We start from the raw sequence: 24,296 nt of genomic DNA, 5'->3' as shown, positions 1-24,296 counted from the left end.
GGGCCTGGTGCTGGCTGAGCAAGAGGGCGCCGCCTCTCATACGGCACCACGCGTGTCTCGTGGCGGGGGCGGCCCTTAGTCCCTGAAGGGGCACCTGGCTGCCGGGAGAGCACCTGCGTGGTCAGGCTGGCGTCTCCCAGCGGCTGCTGTTGGCAAAGGGGCCTGTGGTGTGGCGAAGGTGCAGGGAGGGGACTCGGGCTTATCTCACATCGGTTAAGTAACCGATAATCTAATGTGGGTTTCTGGAAACAGGAAATGAATGAAAATATCTGGAAACCGTCCATACAACTCAGGTCGAGTTTTAGGGGAACCATGAACATGTTTAAATGGGTCTGAAATGAAAACAAAGTTTACCAAAACTTATGATTTTAAGTCCTTAGTCCACAAATCTTCATTAAAAAAAAAATCCCGTCTTGGCCTGGCTCACCAAGGGGTCAGGAGGCTCTTCCCCCTGCCCAGCTGCATCCCCCTTGCCGGTAGCAGAGGGTCCCCTGGCTACAGATACAGCTTGATGAGCTCGTCACTGACTGCAGAGGGCGTCAGCACCCCCAGGTCCGTAAACAGCAGTGTTATTAAGGAGGGGGAGGTGTAGTCCACCCACGGGTGCTCCTCTCTGAGATCTTGTCCAGTCCGTGCCGACAGCAGAGTAGCAGCCTTGTACTGAGGAGACAGGAAGCACAGGTTAGTCTGCTCCCCCAGACTTGGGCTCTCCTGGTGATCCCCGCCTCCCCAGGAATGGGGCAGGCCAGCCGAGCAGCATGCCGATGGGGAGGGCAGTGTTGCGGGTGGGCCACACCAAGGCAGCCAGCTGGCCACAGAGCCCATACTGTGTCCCCTCACTGGTGAGCCGGCCTCCCCAGGTAACAGTGTGGACAGAGTGGACGATGTGCCAGGCACCATGACTGGCTCAGAATCCTCACCGCCCTGATAGTGCTGTTTCCGCGATGCACGATACCTGAGGTTCCGAACTGAAGAGGAGGGACGTGCGGAGGGCACGGGGCCAGTAAGCAGCAGGGGAGGGAGCTGAGTCCGGACAGATGCAGCCTGCACTCGCACTACTCACCCACAGCCCTCCTGCCCCTGCAGCCCGCACGCACCCAGCGCTGCAGGGGGTGGGAAGCTGGAAGACGGGAAGTCTGGGGCGCGCTGGGCTCTGAGTCTCCCCACCCAGTTTATCTTCATAGCCCCAGTGGTGGAGGAAATAGCCATGAGAAGGGAGTAACTTACTGAGACGTTCTCAACATCTTTTCAAAGGTTTCATTTAGGCGCAAATACCCCTTCAAATACGTAAAACTCTTGCCTTAAACTTATCTGGCACGTCTTGCTGGTTTAGTGGGAAGAGCCGCACAAACTTGAAACTTTCCGCCACCACGTAAAACGGCTTGTTCTGTGCTTTGGCGCACACGGCCATCTGGTTGGTTCCAATCTGGGGGTCAGAGGGAGGAGACAGATGAGATGCCACAGCACACCACAAGTAGAAGCAGCAGAAGGTACGAGTGAACAAAATAGATATAACTCTGACTCTGGAATTGAAGAGGGTTTTTTAAGAAAGACAACAGCACAGATATTTTCCCAAATATACACAAGTGGGCAATGAACTCAGGAAAGGAAGCTCAGGATCTTTAGCCAGGAGGGAAATGCAGGTTGAAACCACGGTGAAATGCGACTTCACAGCTACTCGATGGCTGTAGCTGCCTTTGAAAGTACGGGCAGGGAGGCGGAGACGCAGGACTGGAGTGCACTGCGGGTGGGAACGTGCACTGGCGCAGCCCTGCGGCCACACGGCGGTTCCTCAAAGGGCTAAACATGGAATCACCATGTGACCCAGCAGGGCCACTCAGGGGTGTACCCCAAAGAATCGAAACCAGGACCTCAACCACGTGCCTGTACACCTACGTTCGCAGCAGCAATACAACAGCCAAAAAGTAGACACAAGCGTCCATCAGCGGATGGGTGGGCACACTAGATGTGGGCCAGCACTCAGCCGTGGGAGAACAGGAAGCCTAGATGAGCTTCGCCGATAGCGCGCGAGGCGCAACAAGCCCAACTCCAGGGAGAAACACTGTGATTCTACTCGTGCGACACGAGGTGCCCAGAACAGGCAAAAGTCCTGCAGATGGATCAGGAGACGCGGGGAGGGAGTGGTGAAGCCTGCTCGTGGGGCCGGTTCCTGCTCGGGGTGGGCACAGGTCTCGAAAACCACGTGCTTCCACGGCAGTGGGACTGTAATGGGTGCCACTGAACTGTGCACCCGACACTTGTCAGGGTGACAGGTTTTATGTGATACACACTTTAACCCAAACAGAGACTGAACTGCCGTGAATCTTCCCATGTTACACAACGGAGAGAGGAATTTTAACACATTTTGTTGATGTGAAGTGTGCTTAATTAAAAACCAACTAAAAAACCCAGTTTCAGTTAAAACATGCTTTGAGGCACTATAAATTACACCCCCCTAGTTCCTGTAGCTCAGCCTTCGAAGCAGAATGGAACTGGACCAAAATGGGACTGGCCACTGCAGTGGCTTCCGGGACTGGGGAAGCCAGTCGCCACGCTGCCCAGGGCCAGGCGGCTGAGCCCCAGCACTCCCCGCTGCTCAGGGGCTGGTCGGCGGTGCCTCCCCGGGCCGGGACGAGGGACTGCGGAGAGCTGAGGCTCCTACCTTGTTAATGATCCCTCCGTTTTCAACAACTCCTTCGGCACCAACTATGACAAGATCCACTTTCTCCATGATGTAGCTACGGAAATTAAGGAAAAAGGGTTTACGCTCATTTTCTGGCTCTCGTTGGCGGCATCACCACCTGCGGCGGTTAACATTCCCTTGTCAACAGGGTAAGTTCCTCTTGTGACTTCCTTCCAGAGGGCACTTCCCCTGTGAGACAGCCCCTGGCACTGCTGCCCCTTCTGCTGCCAGGGGCATGAAAGCCGGCTGGCCCCTGTTCATGGTCACCCCCCAGCTCGTGCACGCACGTGCGTGCCTGCAGCAAGAATTTCAAGACCCGTGATGGATCCATGGCGCAGTCCCGTTCTGCCTCAGTGCCCGCAAAACTGAAATTTAAAGACCTGATGTGAAGTCGGGAGATGTTCTGTAGTTCAGGCATCTTTTAGGTAGGAGCAATAGCAACAACTTTCTAAAAAGTTTTTCACTTATTTTTAGAGAGAGGGGAAGGGAGGGAGAGAAACACTGATCAGTTGCCTCACACTCCCCCAGCCAGAGGCCTGGCCCGCAACCCAGGCACGTGCCCCAACTGACACCGGTGAGCTGTCAGTGTGTGGGACAGCGCTCAGCCCACTGAACCGTCAAGCTGGTCAGGTGCAGTCTACCTTGCGAAGTGAGCCATCGGTAGCGTTCTTCAAAATGCTCACTTTCCAACACAGCCCTAATTCCCATTCATCTGCCTTACGCACTCTCTTTGTAAGAGACTGTCACTCCTGTTTCCTGTTTCCTCTCGTGAGGGTCACCCACACTCGACCCCAGTGTAGGCTGCGTGGGTGCGAAGAATCCGAGTGGCACCGGGGACACCTGTTTCTTCAGATGAAGAGGCAGCACTGATCACGTGCGCTGACCATAATCCGACCTCGACACCTTGCTCTGCAATGCCCCGTGATGCTGTGTAAGCGACTTTCACACCCGCATCCTGCGGCCTGCTGCTGTGAACGTCACAACCCCGTGAGGGCCCCAGCTGGTGCAGCTCAGTGGACTGAGCACCGGCCTGCGAACTGGGCAGCCGCCAGTTGGATTCCCAGTCTGGGCACACGCCTGGGTTGTGGGACAGGTCCCCGCTGGGTCGTGGGAGAGGCAACCGATTGATGTGTCTCTCACACACTTGATGTTTCTCTCTTCTTCCCTCCCTTCGCCTCTCTCTAAAAGTACGTAAATCAAATCTTAAAATAAAAACACCCTGTGATGAGTTGCTGTTTAATGCAGCTATTAACTGAGAGGCGGGACGCTGCCCAGGGCAGGTTTAGGAATGGGAGGCACGCCTCCGGTCTGGAGACCCTGCTCCACCCTCACCCCGGGAGTGGGCGGGGACGAGAAATTGTGGCTGGGGAGGCTGGGTGCTTACCCGACAGCAGCATCTAGGACCACAGTGACAGGGACATTGAGCCGGCAGAGGGCTTTGGCCATTTTCTTACTGAAAATGACATTTTGAAAACATTAGAGAAAATCCAAGAAAGTCCTAATGCGGTGTATAATGTGGAGTATCATTTAAATGCCAATGATAAACCATGCGAGCTTGAAACTCCATTGGCATTCACGGACTAAGGGACAGACCCCTGGACCTCGGACTAAGGAAGCAAGGGTCCGGGTTCTTTAGACGGACGTGTGTTTCAGGGAAACGATTCCCTTGGGGACTATGGGTAAGACGTGCAAATCCAGAAAAAAGGAGAAAGTTATTCTTTTATTATCTTCTGAGTAGATGAGACATGAACTGTCTATTCCTTGATAAAAAATATCGCTGCTCCTCTGACCTCACCGTGAACCAAAGCCCGTGGGTCCCGCACAGAGACCCGCCGTGAAGGCACAGGGACAGGCAACCCGGGTCGCGCTCTGGCCCCCCTCATGACAGCTGCGGGGCACACCCCCAGGGGGAAAGGTACTTGCCCAGATAAGTCAGGCTGGGACTCTGTGACGTACACACTGAAACGCTTCTTGGCCGCCACAGCCGCTTCCAGGACCCTCAGCAGCACTCTGGAGTAGGCGTGAGTCAGTATTCTCTGTGGACCAACAGTGCTCCGTCAGCGGGCTGGCCTCCGATGGCCACCCGCAGCCTGCCACTCAAATGCGTCCCTGGGCCCTACGGCTTCCCCTGTGCTTTCTCATGAATCAGCTGCAGACAGAGAAAAGTCCCTGATGTTGCGCTGAGTTTCAAGCCCATGCACACGTCGAGAAAGGTCTCTGCCAGAGGAATGTGTTAGGGTCTCCTCCTCCCCCAGCACGTACGGAAGTGGAACCCCCCCGCAGGGAACGAAAGCCTTTCTACTAGAGGGCTCCACTGGATCCCTTGGGGGTGGTGTTCCTGCTTGAGCCACGTGTGCGCAGCTGGGCCTACATGGCCCTGGGCAGAGAGTGCCAACACTCGCTGCGGTCCCGGAGGGGCAGCACTGAACTGCAGAGGCTGTGCTCCAGCTGTCACCATGTGGTCCCACGGATGCCACACCATCCAGTTTTTCTAGAGGATAATGCAAGATGGATGGACTTAGCTCCTGAGCTCCTTTCTGGCCTGAGAGCTGGTTAGAAGTGCAGGTTCTCAGGCCCTGCCCCAGACCTACTGAGTCGGAATCTGCATTTAATAAGATCCTGGGTGGTCCATCTGCACGTTTAAATTTGAGCAGCTCTGCTCTGAGTTTGGTCTCAGTCTGTGCTGATGTAGGTGGGTGTCGCACATGAAATTATAAATGAACCCCCCACGGTATCGACAGCGCGGCACGTCAGCCGGAAGGGGAAGGCCAAGGCCGCTGACAGAGCAGTTGTCATCTTGCTCGGACTTGGCTAAAATGGCTTTGTTTGCAACTGGCTTTTGTACAAGTCCCACTCTCATCTCTCATGCCATTTATTTCATAACACACTTCAAAGGCTGGGGAGAGGGTAATAAAACAGGACAAGATTTCAGGGTCAAAATGCACATAAAAAATTTTACGGGCAGTGGAGGTTTCACGGCAGGAAGGAGGCAGGCGGTGGGAGAGGAGCCATCAAAGGTTTACTGGCCCCTCTCGGGAGACTGACCCGACCTGCCGCTCCTGTCCCCCTCCCCGTCCACACTTGGCAGCTCTGCTTCTCTGCGCAGCGTTTGAAAGGAAGTTAAAAAGAAAATCTCAATCCGGGGCCGAGCTTCACCAGGAAGACAGACAGCACTAACCAGTGCCAGGAGCTGTTCTGTGTTGACCCGGTTCGTGTTGACTTAGTGCACATCCAATAATGAAAATGCTTTCTTAGTAAGACGTCTTATTCGATCAGGCGTCACCCATGCTGCCCCAGTGTTTCCTCCGCCTGTTTACGACGACAACCATGATAATAACACCTACGTTTACACAGCGCTCACCGGGTGCCAGGCCCCGTGCCGAGCCCTGACACGCCACCTCCCTGATCCTCACCACAACCCAGTGAGGTGGCTGCTATTATGCCCCTTATGGAGCAGAGGAGTAAACTGCAGCACAGAGAGGTTAAGTAACCTGTCCAAGGTTACACAGCAAGTAATGGCAGAGGTAGGATTTTACCCCAGAGGTCTAACCGTGAAGTCCCGGCTCCTGTCAGCACACGCAAGGAGATCTACTCACCGCCCCGTCTTTGATGAAAGTATGGCACAGATCCGCAATCTTACTTCTTGACAGTGATATTCTCCTGAGAAAAAGCTCTCCCCGCTCAATCATGATCTTCTTACATTTGGAGAAATCCTAGGAAGAGGAGAGCAAAATGAGGGCCAGGGGAAGACGCAGGCAAAGGCAGAGATGTGGGCAGGGAACCCGAGGGGGCAGGGCTTACAGAGTGTTCCAGGGAGGTGAGGCTGATGAAGCGCAGGAAGAGCTCCCCGCCCGAGGACACGGCCACCGAGGAGTCGACACCACACAGGGTCTCGATGGCTCTGGTGAGGTTCGCTCTCAGGCCCTGCATCGTCTCCCCTGGATGGACCACACGGGCAACATGACGTTCGTCTTAGTGCCACAGCCCCTGGGTGGGGCTGTGATTTGTGCCACTGGGACATGCTGGGCGCCATTCTAGACACATCAGTGAGCCAGACAGATAGGACCTGAGCTCCAAGGGAGCTCCCATTCCAGTGGAAGAGGCAGAGAGTAGACAAGTACACAGAGAAATACGGGAGCTCATTACAGATGGGAACAAGGACAAAAAAAAGCAGAATGATGAGAAAGGCGAGGCTGTGGCAGAGCGAACAGGGATGGCTTCTTAGAGTGGGGGCCATTTAAACTGGGACTTGAGGAGGGGAGGATCCAGCTGCATATGGATTCGGTGTGAAAGGTGCAGGGCCAGACGGCGACAATGCCGAGGCCCCGAGATGGGAGCAAAGTCGGTGTGAGTGAGAGCACGGTTCATGGAGGGCCAGCGTGGAGGGTCCGTGGGGCAGCGGAGGTGAGGGTTAGGGGTTTGGATGCTACGGTAAGGACAGTGAGAAGATGCTGGAGGTGGTCCTGGAGACACAGGTCTCTGGGCCAGCCCTTTGGGTTAGAGAAGGCTTTATTATTTTGCTTGCACAAGAGTCATGCCATACCCAGATGCTCACATCGGGAATGCCTGAATGAGTAGGCGATCACAATGCATGACATTAACATCAGAATCTGTTCTGGAACATTCTCTGCAACATCTGCATCGAACGTGGTACAAGACAGCTCCATAAACAGTCGGAAAGCTGAACTGTTGCTGTAATTTCAGCTTCACAGTCAACTTGATGTAAAATGGTTATTCTTTTAAATTTTATTTATTTACTTTTAGAGAGGGGGAGAAATAGAGGGAGAGAAACATCAATGTGTGGCTGCCTCTTGCAAGCCCCCAACTGGGGACCCAGCCCCCAGTTCAGGCATGTGCCCTGACTGGGAATTGAACCAGTGACCCTTTCGTTCATAGGCCCACACTCAAACTACTGAGCCACACTAACCAGGGCTAAAATGGTTATCTTTGATTCAAAGTATATTTCATTTATGAAAAGGAACCCATTTTTAATGGTAACTCGAGGGCTCTCTCTAGTTTAAAAGGAAGAGTGAAATGAAGGAAGAGGCTGAGCTTGGGGTGACATTATGGTATGTAGGCACACGCATCTCCCTCACTGTCTCCACTTCTGACAGGGATTAGAAGACTCTCCTAAGGCCCAGTGTGTTTGAGGAAGGCCCTCACCTTTATCTCGCTTCAAGAACTCCAGCAAGGTCCGAATGGCAGCCACAGCTGAGGCCATGTCAGGATCTTCTTTCATCTGAGACTTAAAGTATTCAATTAACTCTGGAACAGAGAGCAACGTGATTCATCAAGCTCACCTAGCAGGCTGTCAGGCCAGAGGGCTTGGCAGTAATTGTTGACCTTAGGAAGCAACCTAAGTAAAACACTTTCTTTTCAGGTGTTTGGCTTTCAGGGGAATGACGATGCTTGATGGGAATAGAGATGACACCTGCTAAATGACAACTGAAAGGCCATTCTCCCTCTTCACCCACACCCCAAGTCCTGAGAGCATCCCAGCATCAACCACCTTGTCAATTCTCTTGTAGCCCCACAGACAGTCTCTGCTAAGTCAAGTCTGCCTATTCACACACAGACGCATTTATGTGTGTGGAGAGGCCCACCCCCTTTGTTTTTTTTTTTTTTAACATGACAACTACATTAGAGATATTAGTTTGCCCTTGTAGCTCACTTAATAAAGCACTTTGATAACCACACTAGATAGGCACAGTAAACACGCCTTATTCTTTCGACTCTAGTACCAGACTCATCAGGACAGGGAGTCTCATTCCTACTCCACGTAGAGGCACATCGAGACTGCTAAGACTTGCACGCTCCGTCTGAAGTCTCACTTTTCTAGACGAGGTCACTGGAAAGAAGCGTGCGGACAGGGGGTGCCTGCGGATACTCTCAGGGTCCGTTCCCGGATACGGGACCGCGACACGGGTTAAGGAACTGCATTCAGCCGAGCAGCCTGAGCTTGGAACGTGAGCTCTCCCGGAGCCCAGCCTGGGCGTGCTAGGCGGAGAGAACCCTTGGGCGGCTCCGCTGTAGACCCAGCAGGCCCGTCCTGTCCCGTCCCAATTTACCCCTGTCGTCCATGGCGCCCTCCTGACCGCGGAGCCCGAAGAGCCCGGAGCCGTCTGTGCCGCCCGGAGGAGCCCCGCGACCGCGCCTGCTCCGAGCCGCAGGGACAGACAGCGCGCCGCGCGGCCCCGCACTCCACTTCCGGCGCTCTGGGGGCGGGGCTTGGGTACGGGACCGAGTCTGCGCCCAACCGCCTAGCGCGTCCTTCGGCGGCGCCGGAAGTCGGTGTGCGCCGCATCCGGGATGCCCGTCTGATTCCTGGCTGCTCTACTCTGCGCGACCCCACCGCCATGGCCTCGGACGGTGAGGGTCTCGCCTGCGGGGCTCTGACAGGGCGGCCGGACGGACTGGGCCCAGTCGAGCCCGGCCGCGTGGAGTTTATGTTTTGGGCTGGGCGGAATCTGGTTGGTCCTTAGGGGGCTAGCGAATGTATTCATTCAGTAAATATTTTGGGGTCACCTCCTGGGTGCCAGGTGCTAGTTGCCGGTTGCACTGGGGACCACAGCAGAGAACGTGACAGGCCCTCGTGGAGGTCACAACCTAGTGGGTGAGACAGACCATGATTTTGAAGGGGAACGAGCTGTGCAAACAATGTAATGAGGTGATGTGACGGATTGCGGTTGAGGGCTCCCGGAGGAGGAGTCACTTCAGATCGGCGTCCAGGGGACCGCAGTGCTGTCGAAACTGAGACAAATGACTGTGCCAATGCCCTGTGGCGAGTCGAGCCACTACTTCACAGGGAGATAGAAACGGGGAGCCTGGGGGGTGAACGCAGGTGGAGGGACTTCCACTCATACATTAAACGACCAGGTATGGAGCCCTTTTCCTTGAAGAAAAGAGGGACAGGAGGGACATTTCAGGTGTGTGGACACACCCCTCTCCTGGCAGACAACGCGCAGTCCCTTCCCCCAGGCTCCTTGAGAGCAGCAAGGAATGGATGGCCTGAAAATTGTGGGGTGCGGCCTGATGGAGAATAAGGCCTGAGATCTAAGATTTATGGGAGACACAGCTTTTAAGTTCTGCTTTTGTGCTGGGCACTTGGTTGTGTAATTTGCAGGATTAACAAAAACCCTCTGTGTCTAAGGGGCCCACTGTCTCGTGGGCAGGGGCGGGAGAGATGAGAAACACAGCTGACTGGGAAGGAGGTAGTGAGTACTGGGCGTCAGTAGAAGCAAGTTAGTACTGTGGGGCGGCAGGACTGGGCTGCGGGCTCTCTGCAGGGTCTGTCTTTGGAACAGGGCATTGGCTTTGCTGTTTGCTGGCAGGCATGTGACTTCAAGCAAGTTACTTCCATTTGCGAAATAGGAATACCGTATTTCATCTAGTCTAAAACAATATGGATTATGAAATGTGCTTTTATTTAATGTACCACTAAGAAAAAAATACTGTGCATTTTAATTAATCACAGGATGCCATCTGATTTCAGCAACTGTGGAATGTAAAAAAGGGAGGTGGTACATCTTGTAATTGATGAAAGGTGGCAATAATTGTCCCTTGCTGGATGTCAGCATGGAATAGGATTATAATACGTCCCTTCCCTGTGCTGGGCGGGGTGAAGGGGAGCCAGGCATCCCTGCTGTCCTGAGATGGGGGCGTTGGGACCTGTTGGAAGACCTGGGAAGGGCTTTTGGAAGAAAGCGGTAGCACTGGTTTGGGGCCCTGGAGAGTAAATGGTATTTGGATATGTGAGCAGCAATCAGGTGGGGTGGGGGTTATCCTGAGACTGGAGACCGAACTGCAAGAAGGAAGGGATGGGAGCAGGAAAGGCATTGGTGCTTCTTGGTATTAAATGAGCATCTGGGTTTTCACAAGGGCATGTGAGTGTCTCCTCCATTAGAATGTAGGCTCCCAAGGGCTTGGATATGGTATGCCCAGCTCCTGACACTGGTACTTGGTGTAAAGTCTGTTGAGTGAACGAGTGTGTTAAGCTAGATGACTCCCTGTTGAGGGTGTAGCCTGGTTTCTTTCCCAGGAAAATATTCTTTACATGGGAATTGGTTTTTGCCTTTTAAAACTGGCTTCTAATCACTGGCTCCTAATCACAGCTGGCCTTGCTGCTAGGGGTTATGATGTACTCAGGGCCAAACTGATTCCTGATTCCTCCCTTTAAGCCCTGCTCCCCCGCAACATTTTACTACTAGTGGTTCTTACTGCTGGTTAATCAGTGCTTCTATCACTGACCAGGCATTTAAAATGCAAATGTCTGTGGGTTCATGTAATAGGTACTTACTACGCCTCCTCTGTGGCGAGCAGCAGGCTAGGAGCAGAGGAGAAGCAGTGACAGAACAGAGAGAAATCCGTTTCCATTCCAGCGATGACGGGGCAGCGGGGCAGAAGGCAGGCGGGGGCTTGCTGAGGGCCCGCAGAGCTCCGGACGTTTACAAGAACTTGGCCTTCCGTTAACCTCATGGCTGCCAGATCGTACACGTGAAAAGGCACGGGAATGTTAGCTTGGATTCACTTTCACGGGACTAATGTTTTTTATTTTTGTTAATATTTTCAGAAGATGAACTGAATCTTCTAGTTATCATAGTTGATACCAACCCGATTTGGTGGGGAAAGCAAGCTTTAAAGGGATCTCAGGTAAGATTGCTTGAGGAGGGATAATTCTGGAGAATAGTAATTTCATCACAGAAGATGTGATGTTTGCTCTTCCCTAAACGTTATACAGAAAATATTTGTGGAATAGCATACTGATACAGAAATGGTCTCATATAAGTAAGTTAGAAAACTAGTTTTTAAGTGTTTCGGCTTATGGCTTGGGAGGAGGGAGCCCCTGGGCAAATTTTTAGCACTGAATAGTTGTCTCATATTTAAGTGAAATCTTAATTAAGAGCTGATGTAGGTATTTGCACAGCTCCTTTACCTTTCTGGTGTCTTCTTTCTTCCACAGTTCACTTTATCAAAGTGCATGGATGCGGTCATGGTGCTCGGGAATTCTCACTTGTTCATGAATCGCTCCAACAAGCTCGCTGTGATAGCAAGTCACATTCAGGAAAGGTAGGACCGTCACGAGGACCTGCGTGACTTCTGCCCTTCGAGGTGGTTATGCCCGTCAGCATGTATTCAGTGCTGTTCCGCTGTATGTTGCACCCATTTGTTCTGTGCCAGGGAACGGCGCTGACAGCACCAACAGTTGGTATGCACACACCTTGATAGGATGGGTACTGACAGCCGCGGGGCTCATCCGTAGTCAAGGTGCATGCTGTGCCCAGTTACCTGCCACAGCTTCAGCTGTCGGCTCCAGGCAAAAAGGGGAGTGATTGGATAGGCTGCCGCTGCCATCTGCCATCGCAGCCCTACTCGTGGGTCTGTCCCAGGGGCAGGTGGGAGGGGGGCGGGATTCTGCTCTCCCTCGGGCCAGGCTGGGCTCTGCGTGCCTCTCCTGGCAGGAAGGTTTCACTGCTCCGTGTGGGCTTCTGGGGCGTGTAAGGACTTTCCCTATCAGTCGGCTCTGAAACCCAAGCCAACTGCTCCATCTGGTGTTCACCTGAGGAGGCAGCGGCTGTTTCTAACAGTGCGAAACTGGCTGCCAGGGGCACTGCAGGCTGGTGCGGGGTCTGGAGCTGGTGTGTGGGCATGGCCATGTGGACAGTCCAGGCTCTCATGAACAGGTTTGACCACACGGACTTGTCACATTATATGCGGGCTGTAGAATCAGCTCTTCTCTGTATTAATTAAAAGTTCGTCACATTAGAAATGACTCTTGTTCACCTACATACCTCACGTGAGGTTGGCAGATAGCTGTCTGTGGGTCTCAGTTCGCAGCGCTGCCTCCTCTGGTGTGTGGGAAGAACCCATAGCCATGCCCCCCGTCCCCCACTCTGTCACTCCAAAGCACTTGGAGAGATAGATGGAGCCCAGCGTCTCCTTGCTTTCCTCTCATCTTCCAGAAAACAGTGGAATCATTACAATGTTCTGTGGTGGTTGACTCATGTTTCCAATTCGCCTAATTTTATGCATTTTATAAAAAGATGAAATTTATTATAGAATCTCGTGAGTCTGGGATTAACGTGGTTTTTGTTTGTTTTCTCTGCTGAACCTCCTCTGGGTCTTACTGAGGCCCCAGGCCCTGGGGTGACTAGGTTTTTCCCCTGCTGTTTCAGCCGGTTCTTGTATCCTGGAAGGAACGGCAGAATGGGAGACTTCTTCGGGGACCCTGGCAAGACTCCTGAGCTCTGTCCCTCGGGGAGTAAAGACGGAAAGTATGAGTTGTTAACAGCAGCAAATGAGGTCATTGTCGATGAGATTAAAGATCTGATGACCAAGAGTAAGAGCTTTTTTCCATTACGGCTGTTCTGCAAGTGGAGTTGAAGGTGGGGGTTCTGGAGGCTTTAAGTCCAAAGATTTGGGGTTCCTGATACGCCCTACTTGCTTCTCTGGCTCTCCTTATTCTCGTCGAGGTCTGTGCTTTGTTTACCTGCCCCTGCGGCACCTCACGCTGTGGACCAGCCTCTGCTTCTTGAAACACACTCTTTGGCTTCTCAGACTCTCCTGTCGAACTGGTTTTCCCCTTTTCTGGGTCTTCTTTCTTCTTTTTCTGACGTTTCCTTTATCTCGCCCCTTAAAGTACATATTTTCTACTCTGCACGTTGTGTTTTCTTTGCTGTATGTCCTCCTCCACTCTACTGTTTATATATGAACCCTTCCCGACCTTTGCCCCAACGCAGCCTTCCTTTTCAGTGCACGTGTCGCCCCTCAGCATCCCCCAGTGTCCCCGATTCATTTCAGTTTCTTTCCTCCTCGGTCACACCCGTTCCACTCCCTGTCTCCATCACCCACATCCACCCATTTTTCCAAATTCTGATCGGCTCTGAAGTTCCGTAGCCTCTGAAGTGCCTTCACAGTCCGACCCTTCTTACCCGCCCTGTAGCTGCACCTCGGTACTGCTGGAGTCTGGGCTGCATCGTTCTTTGTGGTGGGGGCTGCCCTGTGCGCTGCTGCATCCCTGGCCTCGCCCACCAGCTGCCATACGTTCCCAGCTGTGACAACCAAATTCGCCTGCAGACAGCGCCAGATGTCCCCTGCAGGGCACACTTGCTCAGGTTGAGGCTGCTGCTGCAGGTCTTGTCACAGCTTCCTAACTGGCACCTGTCTTCCTTTCAGTCCGCCTGAGTCCTCCCTTACTCGGCCTCCAGACTTCTCCCACTGAAGGCCAGAGCTGCTGTGCTCTGGCCTAAAGGCCTTCTCTGGAGCCTGTGGCCCGGGTCCCTGTTGCCTGCAGGCGGTGTTTTTCAAGCCGTAGCCTCTGTCAGAGTCACCTGGCGGGGAGAGGCGACTCTGTGGGGACAGAAGGTCGTGCGTGGTTTGTGGGGCTGTGGAGGAGCAGGGGGTGACTGGGAGTGGGCTCCCGTGATCTTTCGGGGTGAGGGGAATGCTCTAAAATTGCATAGTACTTAAAATCATTGCTTTGAGTACTTAAAGGGGTGGGTTTTACGTCCTGTAAGTTACACACCAAGAATGCTGTTGCAGACCACCTGGCGGGCTCGTCACTCTGTGGGTTTTGATTCATTGGGTCTCAGGTGGTCGCGAGAACTTTTATGTCCATGAAGGGCCCAGGTCATGCTCCCACAGCTGGTTCCAGAATCACTCTCAGAACCGTTGGCCTCCAGGGCAGAGTCCTAGCTTCTCAGGATGGGGCTCAAGACCTTTCCTGGCCTGACCTCGGGAAGTGGGGGGATCCATGTTCCTGGATCAGCTGCAGGTCCTGTTCAGGTGTCAGTCTGGGCTCCCCGCCCCCTTGAGCCACAGCTTTAAAATTTTGATATTTCTTAAGAGTGAGGTTTTTCACCCAAGGCTCCAAGCAAGTTGCAGACTTTGTTGCTGCTTGCACTGCGAACAAGTTTCTCCAGTCCTCTGACTGGCCGGCAGGGAGGCGGGGGCCTGGCCCAGGGCCGCTGTGCTGGCTGCCGGCAGTTACACAGGCCCTTTCGCGTGAACTTTCCGAGGAACCCCAGGATACTTTTTGTCCTTTATTTTTTATCCTGGAGAAACCCGCATAAATGACACGACGTTTACCATTTTAACCCCTTCAAGTGCACGTGCGGCGGCAGTGAGACGGGCAGCCGTGGCCGCCGCCTGTCTCAGCACTGGCCACCTCCCCACCCCGGACGCAGTGCCCCTCGGACGCCCCTTGCCCTCCTCAACCCCGGCCACCAGTTTTTTAGTTCAGAAAATGTTTTAAAAACTGCCTATTTAAGCGTTGTTGAGAACAAATTGCTGTTTTTAAACTCAATTGGAAAGTGTTGTATTATTTCATTCATGAAGAAGAATGTTTTGGTTTGAAAATCATTTAAGTTCAAGCAAATGCACAAAACCTCCCTTTTTAATCTTTTCATTATTATTCATAGGTGACATAAAGGGCCAACATACAGAAACTCTGCTGGCAGGATCCCTCGCCAAAGCTCTCTGCTGTATCCTTGGTGTCCCAGCCATTCGGAGGGTGCCTTCCGGGGTGGGTGTGCCTCACCGTGTGGCGCTCCCGGAGCCCTGTGCCCGAGAGGGTGGGAGGCACGAGTGTTTGCAGCCGGGCTCTCACGTGTCTGTGAGACAAGCTGTAAAAACTCGAAATGGGGAGAATGGGGGGCTGCCAGGCGCTCTGGTGTGTCCTTCTGCTCACAGCTCTTTAGGACTCTTCCTCGTTTCCTGTTGGGCAGGTGGGGGGGGGTGGTTCTTTCTTACACCCCCGAGAGCGGTGTCGGTCATGGCGTGGCGGTTCCCGGCCCTGCGGGGTGTGCCTGGTCACCTCTGCGTGGTTTCCGAGTTTGACATCTCATTTCATCGACATAGTGGCTTACCTGTGGTCCCAGGGTTCTATCTGGGAGGCTGTGGGTAATCAGACACAGAACAGTCGGATGGTGGTAATTTGAACTTTCCGGGACAGAGATACTTCGGTCAGGCTATAGGGTCAGTTGGTGGAAGTGGGTCATTGGAAATCCCCGATCTCTTGTGTTGTGTGTTCAGCATGGCCAGTGGAGCATTTGTTTATCAACTATGTGGTTGCTGGGTTTAATTAAAATTTGAGGTTATTTCTCTGTTTACTATGAATATTTATGAAATTAAATATTTTTAAATTCCTTAATGCTAAGAAAATAAGACATTCATAGAATGAACAAGGAGGTTAAAGGTAGGAACCTTCATTTTTCTATGAAACTAATTCCTATTTTTTTTTTTTTTAAAGAAATATCGATGTGTGGTTGCCTATCGTGTGCCCCCTACTGGGGACCTGGCCCACAACCCAGGCATGTGCCCTGACTGGACTAATTCCTATTTTACTACTGTAACTTAGTGTGCTGTTTAAAATTGGTTAGAAAACCTTATGATATGTTTAATCAGATTCAGTTAATTGTAATCTGCTTTTATCTTTTTATAGATAATCAGGAAATGAAGTCAAGGATATTGGTAAGTTTTTTTAAAAAGTCAATACTATGTTTATATGTCAGTTATAGCCAATTAGAAAGCCTAGGGGGAGCCCTGGCCAGGCAGTTCCGTGGGATGGAGCGCGTCCCATACACCAAAAGGTTTGTGGGTTCAAGTCCAGGTCAGGGCATGTACAGGAGTTAGTCAATTGATGTTTCTATCTCACATGGATGTGCCTCTCTCTCTCTCTCCTCTCCCCCTCCCTCTCCCCTCTCCCTCCCTCCCTCTCTAAAATCAATAAATATATCCTTGGGTGAGGATTTAAAAAAAAGATAAAAAGCTCTCATAAATTTTAAATATATTTTATTTATATTTTTAGAGAGAGGGGAAAGGAGAGAGAAAGGGAGAGAACATCGATATGCGAGAAACCTTGTTTGCCTCTTGCGCGCCCCCAGCTGGAGACCTGGCCCACAGCTCCGGCATGTGCCCTGACTGGGAATTGAACCAATGACCTTTCAGTCTGCAGGCCAGCGGTCATTCCACTGAGCCACACCAGCCTGGGCCTCTCATAAAGTTTTACAAGTCAAAGTTAGTCTAAAGAAACAGCAACCATGAGCAGTCTGCCAAAGAAGAAATGCGAGTGGTCAGTTAATGTTTGAAAACACATTCATTTCATCGTGCTCTTCTTACTCAGCGCAAATGAAAACTGGCCGCTCTGAGGGTTGACGGTAGCGTTGGGGGTTGGTTACTCCCTGGTGTCTCCGATGGGAGGATAAAATGGCACAGCTTGCCTGGAGGGCGGCTGGTAGCCCCTCGTCAGGGGGAACGTGCGGTCTCACTGATTCTGTATGTAGGGAGCTAGCCCGAGCGTCCTGCAGAGGGCCTCTGAGCGCGTCCGTCAGGGCGCTGTCTAGAGCAGGGCTGCGCACTGCGTACATGTGCCCGGTGGAGAGCTGGTACACAGCGGGAATCCGGGACGTCGGCTCGAAGGATGAGATGGAGCCACGTGCGCAGGTTGCAGACACTGGAGAGAGGGTCATCCTGCTGTGGGTGTGTGTACATGTCCGCGAAGGCACTCTCTCTCAATGATGGTTACCTCTTGGGCGGTCGGACACGGGGGACGCTTTCCCGGTCATCGCTACACGCAGAGGTATTATTTAATGGAGGTAACTAGGCAGGCACATGAGACAGCAGCGGTTGTAGCCCGTAGCACGTGGTGCTGCCGCGTGCATGCGGATGAGCCTGCGGGCGCTGACGGGGTGCGGTCCACAGGTGGTCAAGGCCGCGGAGGACAGCGCGCTGCAGTACATGAACTTCATGAACGTCATCTTCGCAGCGCAGAAACAGGTGCGCCCCCCGCCCTCCTCAGGGTCGTTTGTGTCCTCGTGGAGGGACTGGTTTCACTCTTCTTGAATGATCTACTTGGGGAGGGAGTCTGACTAAATAGCCTTATTAATGGATTAGGGATCTGGAATCCCCACTTCATGCAGTCGTTCCTCTAGTTTGAGTCCTGGACCCCTTGCGATTCTGATGAGCCCTAGAAAAGTGGGCACTGAGACAGTTTTTACTGTAGTTTCGGTGTGTTCCTGTGACCCTGTTCAGCCCGCCCTTGGACCCCAGGCTGAGCATCCCTGGCTTTGCAGTCTGCTGCGCACCTTGATGAATTATCGCTAATAACAGAGAACTTAAGACTTCAGTGTTAATCTGAAATGCCATAGTCATGTATAGTTTTCTTCATCTTGGAGTGCCTGCACGATGTAGTGACAAGACCATGGGCCTTGGGGACAGGCACACTGGGGCTGACAGCAGAGCCTCCTCGGCCTGGCCAAGGCCTGGACGCTTCAGCTGCAAAATGCTAATCACATGTACCTTGCAGAGTAATCGTGCACATCACGTAAGCCGTTTCCAGCGTAGAGTCTGGCACATGGTAGGTCATCAGTGTGAGGCAGTCATTGCTATCGTTCCCATAACTTTTTGGAATATTCGTTTCAGAGTATTTTGATCGACGCCTGTGTCTTAGACTCTGATTCGGGGCTCCTCCAGCAGGTATGTGTTCAGGGAACGCTTGGTGTCGGTGGTTAGGAAAGCGCGGCGTGTTCGTCACCTGCTGTTAAATGCCTTTCACCAGTCTTCACGCCTCGGTCGGGATTGCCTGTCCGAGGCTGTGGATCGGAGAACTCAGTCCCCTCTGGTCCCTTCAGACTTCTTATTTATATTTCACATGATGACTTGACTGACTTTGTAAAAGTGGTTCACACATTAAAACAGATTCAAGCAACACAGAAAAGTATCTTTAAAAGGATTTAAAAATTCCTTTATGTCCCATCATCCAAAAATTACCGCTGTTAATAATGTTAGGTGAACAGAATGACAGATGTCTCTGGGTACAGATATAGATGGGAGACTCAGTCCCTGAGCCCAGAACTTTAGGGAAATAGGACCGTACTCCGGACCTGTGCCGCCCCCGCGGCAGCCCGTGGCCGCTGAGCTCTGGGATGAGTCCTGTGTGAACCGAGGTGCGCGGTAAGTGTGAAACACGCTGAGTTTCGGAGACGGCCTGTGAAGAACAGAAGGTGAAGTATCTTCTCAATGAGTTTTTGTATTGATTACATGTTAGACTGGTAGTACTTTAGATACATTGAGTTAAAGAAAATACGTTACTAAAATGTTACCTCTTTCCCTCTTACACGGCTAGGAAGTTTAAAATTATTTGGGTTGCTTGTGTTGTATGTCTATTGGACAACACTGTTAGATGTTGCTCTTAAGTCAAAAGTAGGAAACTGAATTCTACTTTAACCAGAAAGGGAAAACAAAAAGAAAATTAAAGAAGCGACTGAACTTCTGACAAGTGTATTTTGTCCATAAGAAATATGGTTTCCCAAAAGATCATTTAAAAGCACAAAACTGCAGAAAACCTTGAGTCTCAGTTACGGCTGGGGGTGAGGAGTGGGAAGGGAGGTACCATCGGAAGGTACACCCGTTTCAAAGGCTCTGGAGCGGCCCTGTTTCTTCAGCTCGACGGTAGGCCCGTGGTGCTCATTGGGACGTGAAATGGTACAGCCGCTTTGAGAACAGGCTGAGACTTCCTCGGAGCGTGGAACACAGAACTGCCCTCCGCCGCATGGGGAAATTAAATTGTGCCAAGTAAAAAAATTATTCATGATGGAAAACAACAACAACAAATTATGCATGCATATTCACAGCTGCACTGTTCCTCACAGCCATAGAGTGGGAACAGCCCAAGTGTCCATCAACAGAGGAAGGGGTAAACAAAATGTGGTCCGTCCCCACTGTGGACTGTGACTTGGCCACGAAAAGGAGCGAAGCTCTGACACCTGCCACAGTGCAGACAGACCTTGAGAACGTGACACCAGACACACAGGGACAAGTATTATCAGATTCCAGTTACGTGAAATGCCCAGAATAGGCAAGTCCATGGACACAGAAAGCAGATTAGTGGTTGTCAGGGGCTGGGGGGAGGAGTGGAGAGTGGCTGATGAGTGGGTGTGGCTTTCCTTTTGGGGTGATGAGAATGTTCGGGAACTAGGTATTGGTGATGGTAGCACAGCTCTGAATATACTAAAACCCAGAGAGTTGGACCCTTTTCAAGTAATGGCATGAATTGTATCTCAGAGTTGTTATTTTAAAAAATATAAGGAAAACGAATAAACACGATACGAATAAAAATCTATCAGTAGCAGACAGACAGAAGAAAGGGCATGTACTGTCTCCAAAGAGTGGAAGGGTGCGAGCCAAGAGGGGAGAGAAATGTGTGGACATCTCGAAGGGAGCCAGACGTTTCTGGTCCTCACACACGGCGGGCCAGCCCTGCTGTCCACCTGCTGTGCCATGGCCTCTCCCCTCTCCAGGACCTGCTGGCACACCCCTGGAAAGGCTCGGTAAGTGCTGCTTTGGCAGAGAGCCCTGTGTGTCTTGCAGGCGTGTGACATCACAGGGGGAATGTACTTGAAGGTGCCGCAGGTGCCCTCCCTTCTGCAGTACTTACTGGTGAGGAAACCTGGAGAGAGCCTGGCGCTGTGCGCGGGGAGGCCGCTCCCTGGGGGACGGGTGGGAGCCCGATGGCTGGTGCTGGCAAATGGGAGAAAGGAGTGAGGGGGTGACCTGGGGCTCGCGAGCTGAGAAGGTGGGCGTCGGGGAGTCTTTGAACGCTGTGAGCTGTGTGCAGAATGTGGTGGGGCTGTTGCTGGAGCGCTGCCTGCGTGAGGAGTATGTGGAGGTGCTCGTGTGACTGCTGAATGAATAAAAAGCACCCCCCGCTTTTTGCAGTGGGTTTTTCTTCCTGATCAGGACCAGAGACCTCAGCTGACCCTCCCACCCCCCGTGCATGTTGACTACCGGGCTGCATGCTTCTGTCACCGAAACCTCATTGAAATCGGCTATGTCTGTTCTGTGTGCTTGTCAAGTAAGTTCATGGACTGCGTTTTTCTTTTCCACATTGGAGAAAACCTTGACTGTGTGGTTTTAAACCCTCCTGTTTTTTTTTTCTTTTCTGAATTAACAGTATTCTGCAATTTCAGCCCTATCTGCACTACCTGCGAGTGAGTATCTCGAGGGGGTGTGGCCGGCTCGCGTGCTGGGGAGCTGGTAGTAGAGCGTCACAGTCTGTCTTCCTGTGTCACTCCAGGACCGCCTTTAAGATCTCGCTGCCCCCCGTACTGAAGGCCAAGAAGAAGAAACTGAAAGCGTCTGCATGACAAAACCGCCCGTCCCTCAGAGCTCCTTGCAGACACTGTACGGGGCAGGCTTCGTGGCGGGCTCCGGAAAGCACAGGTGTGTCTGAGAGTTCAGCGCAGTGTCTGCGGGACGCAGGTCTAGAAAGTCGTCCTCCTGCTGTGCTCCGGGGGCTGGTGTGAGGCAGGGAACCCTTCTGTGCAGTCTGTGCGCCCCAGCATGTTCGCAGACCGACTTTGGTCCAGAAAGGGGGAGGAAGCTCACTTTTGTGACTTTTTTTATTGGGATGATCCTGTGTCACATCTGTCTGCCCTGACCGATTATAGGCTTTGGAACTTACTGCCCGCGTCTGGGTTCTTACTGTGAGACGGTGCATGTGAAATTGGAACCCAGTGTAGAAAAGCGCAGTAATGGCGTTAATCAGGGGGAGCGCTTTAGTTGAATCAACTGGTAACTGGCGGTAGTCGTGTAACTAAAACCCTTACTGTCCACATTGAGATGTGGCTTTAGATGTTAGCGGTTATTTATTCTGTCATGTGACATCAGTACACGTTTGGACAAACATAGTCAAATAATAATAATGGTTTGTCACCGACTCCCTACAAAATCCGATTTTAAATGAGCGAGGCAAGTGAGTACAGGAGTCCAGTAGCGGTTTTTTCTTCAAAAGCGGTCCGTGAAGAGTTCACCCTGGAAAGCTAGGGTCTGGTTGTGAGTGTGTAGTTCTTGGGGCCGAGCGGGGGGACAGAGGTGGGGCTGGACGGGGGGTGGGGGTGTGCGGAATGGATTCTTTATAGTTAAGTGCTGCCCGCAGACTGAATCCTTTGCATTTTAACCAAGGAAAAGAAAAAATCACTGATATTGGAGAACTGTCCTTTAGAAGCTTTGGACTTAATTCTGGAAACTTCTATAAGTTCAAAAGAAAAAATTATTTGTAATTTTAACAATAAAAACTATTTTTCTATGTAACCTTGAAGTTATTAAAAGTCCTTTAATAGCATAGGAAGGGTTTTCAGGAACAGTAGCTGGTTTGGTTTGTTTTTAAAAGTATGTTGACAAATTGTGTATCCAATTTTGTATGTGAATAAGATTTAAATTTTCTCTTTATACCATCTGAGAAACTGAGTCTCATTTAAGTAACTTGGTGGTCATTGGTTAGATTATTTCAGGCGGATTTTGTATTCTGGATTTACAATTTTATTAAATAAAAAATTTGATAACTTTGGAAGTATTTGTTAGTTCTTAAGAATGAAAATCAATCCTTTTAAAAATAATATTTAATATCTTATAGCCTAATTAAGTGTAATGGAAGTCACTATTTTAAGTCCAGGAAAGAGAGCGGCATATATGTAAAAGACGAATAAGTTCAAGTAAGTTGACAAGGTTTTTGTTATTTTTCATTCATTGGAACTGTTTTATATACTGTCTTAGTTCTGCTTGTTTTATGTTTGTGTTGTGCTTATGGTTTATGTTATATACATTTTTATAATAATTTAAATTTGTATTATTTCAAATACCAGACAATGTATTTTTTAAGATTTTATTTATTTATTTTTAGACAGAGGGGAATGGAGGGAGAAAGAGAGGAAGAGAAACAGCAATGTGTGGTTACCTCCTGCGTGCCCCCGACCCGGGGACCTGGCCCGCTACCCAGACATGTGCCCTGACTGGGAATCAAACCGGTGACCCTTCAGTTCACAGGCCGGCACTCAATCCACTGAGCCACACCAGCCAGAGCCAGACAATATTTTATTCAGTTGTGAATAACTTTAATTTCAAATCTTGCCAAAATCATTCATGCAAATATTGTTCCAAATCTTATGAGATAATAGGTTGGTATGAAATAGTTAATGTGAGATTTCTAAGTATGAAAGGAATAGAAGAAAGATTTGATGTTTCTTTATAACTTTATGTTGGGAGAAAGATTAACAAAATTTTGATTATTTGGTATTTTCACCGGGTGAAGCAGGCTGGTATTAGAGTATAGTAAGTGTTTCTATGCCAGCAGAGTGGGATACCTCATTATCTCGTACCAGTTACCTGGGAAACCACGAAGTTGCTCCCTAACAGAGTAGATCGTTCAGTGGTTGCGCCCGTCCAGCTGCTGCTCCGAAGGCAGGCCTTTGTGCTTTATCTACAAAAAGGTTCCTGCTGTTGCTTTTTTTTTTTGAAGTTTTTTTAATTTGAAATAATCCCAACATTTGTAAGAGTTTCAGCAATTCCCGAGAGCGGAAAGAGTGCACGGAATGTCCCCGCAGTCTTGGGGCGGAGAGCGCACAACGGCGGCGTTGTTATATGAAATGTGCTGTGTTTAAAAGTCGGGGCTTTGCATTGGTGGTTGACTTAAAATTTTATGTATGCTCTTTATATTAATAGAAATTATCACAAAGAATCTTAAGAATTCTCTGGTAATTGATTAAAATACTAGTTTCACATGTACCTACGGTAGTTGATTTTTTAATACCATTGCAGTTCAAAATTACCATTTTTTACTTTTGAAGCTTCCTTTTGACTATAATGCCTTAGAATTCCATAGTTCATTTCCATAAATCTCCTTTGGCTAAATAGCTTAATGCAACTAAAAGCAGGAAAATAAAGCATACTTTTAATAAGTACTTTTTCTGAATACAATTCAAAGTGATTACATGCTTTCTGAAGAAAATTTACAAAAGTAGAAGAAAAATGGAAAGAAAATCCACTTTCCCCATCCCCCACTGCTCCCCCAGAATTGGGAGGGTTGGAGAATCACTGTTAGTATTTGGTACACTCGTTACCGGTGTCACGGTGTCACATCTGGTGAAGTTTATCAGATCTGTTGTCTGATAAATGAAAGGATGATTTTTCACCTGACCTAAGAAAAAGGTTTATTTTACATTTGACAAGGAACCTTTACCAATACAGGTAACTATGGTGAGAATGATGTCTATTTAAAATGCATGACAACATAGTAAGAATGGAAAGGTCTAGAAAAGGAGAACTTGGTGAAAAGGATTTATAATACATTAAAAGTACCCCATGACCATTACTGTTTGCCTTCATTACTTACTTCTGTTTTACCTAAATGAAAAAGCATTTTGACCCAAGGATTAAAAATAATTCAACATGCCAATTTCCCTTACTGTATATGGTTACTCTCTTGTTAAGAAATGGTTAGTAAATAACAAAATATTCAAGTCGCTTGACGACCTTCCTTTTAGTGAGATTCTCTTAGGCTTTATTCCCAGACATCAAGAGATTTAAGCACTTTGCCATGTTAATGCTAATGTTACAACTGCAGCAATGAACTGTTTTTGCGAGAAGAGTGTAAGAAAAAAATAATGCTCGGAATGTTAGATTCGCCGATCCATTAATATGTCACAGGAAAAAAAAAAAAAAAAGAACATAAAGAATAATCAAGGCAAACGTTTATTTGGCCTTTGCTGTTGGTCAGGCGTTGTGCTGAACACCCTGTGTGCGGTCTCCCAGCTAACTGGTGCACCAGCCCTGAGAGTGAAAA

The 24,296-nt window shown here is 50.3% G+C and overlaps 2 protein-coding genes across 3 annotated transcripts; one reads left to right on the top strand and one right to left on the bottom strand.

Annotated features, from left to right (window-relative positions):
• Positions 1–360: 360 nt before the first annotated feature.
• EIF2B1 (eukaryotic translation initiation factor 2B subunit alpha) lies at positions 361–8,890 on the bottom strand. Its single transcript, XM_053927851.1, has 9 exons — positions 8,752–8,890; positions 7,847–7,948; positions 6,485–6,621; positions 6,280–6,396; positions 4,603–4,719; positions 4,068–4,132; positions 2,663–2,738; positions 1,301–1,426; positions 361–660 (listed from the first exon to the last, which is right to left on the bottom strand). The coding sequence occupies exons 1-9, from the start codon at positions 8,762–8,764 to the stop codon at positions 496–498; spliced, it is 918 nt and encodes a 305-aa protein (XP_053783826.1). The 5' UTR covers positions 8,765–8,890; the 3' UTR covers positions 361–495.
• Positions 8,891–8,946: 56 nt separating this feature from the next.
• GTF2H3 (general transcription factor IIH subunit 3) lies at positions 8,947–23,825 on the top strand. 2 transcript variants are annotated; one of them, XR_008427263.1, is made up of 14 exons: positions 8,947–9,052; positions 11,253–11,332; positions 11,643–11,749; positions 12,856–13,019; positions 15,100–15,162; positions 15,846–15,875; positions 16,122–16,150; positions 17,381–17,455; positions 18,101–18,154; positions 20,048–20,116; positions 20,396–20,531; positions 20,631–20,667; positions 20,754–22,170; positions 22,359–23,825. XR_008427263.1 is itself a non-coding variant. In XM_053927850.1 (13 exons), exons 1-13 carry the CDS (start codon positions 9,040–9,042, stop codon positions 20,821–20,823), a joined length of 927 nt encoding a protein of 308 aa, XP_053783825.1. In that variant the 5' UTR covers positions 8,947–9,039; the 3' UTR covers positions 20,824–23,825. The 2 variants fall into 2 exon arrangements, 1 of the variants encoding a protein (XP_053783825.1); XM_053927850.1 differs by having other exon boundaries at positions 20,754–23,825.
• The last annotated feature ends 471 nt before the right edge of the window (positions 23,826–24,296 follow it).

The sequence above is a fragment of the Desmodus rotundus genome, chromosome 7 (assembly GCF_022682495.2).
Source record: "Desmodus rotundus isolate HL8 chromosome 7, HLdesRot8A.1, whole genome shotgun sequence".
NCBI lineage: Eukaryota > Metazoa > Chordata > Mammalia > Chiroptera > Phyllostomidae > Desmodus > Desmodus rotundus.
This window is presented reverse-complemented; position numbering and strand designations above follow the sequence as displayed.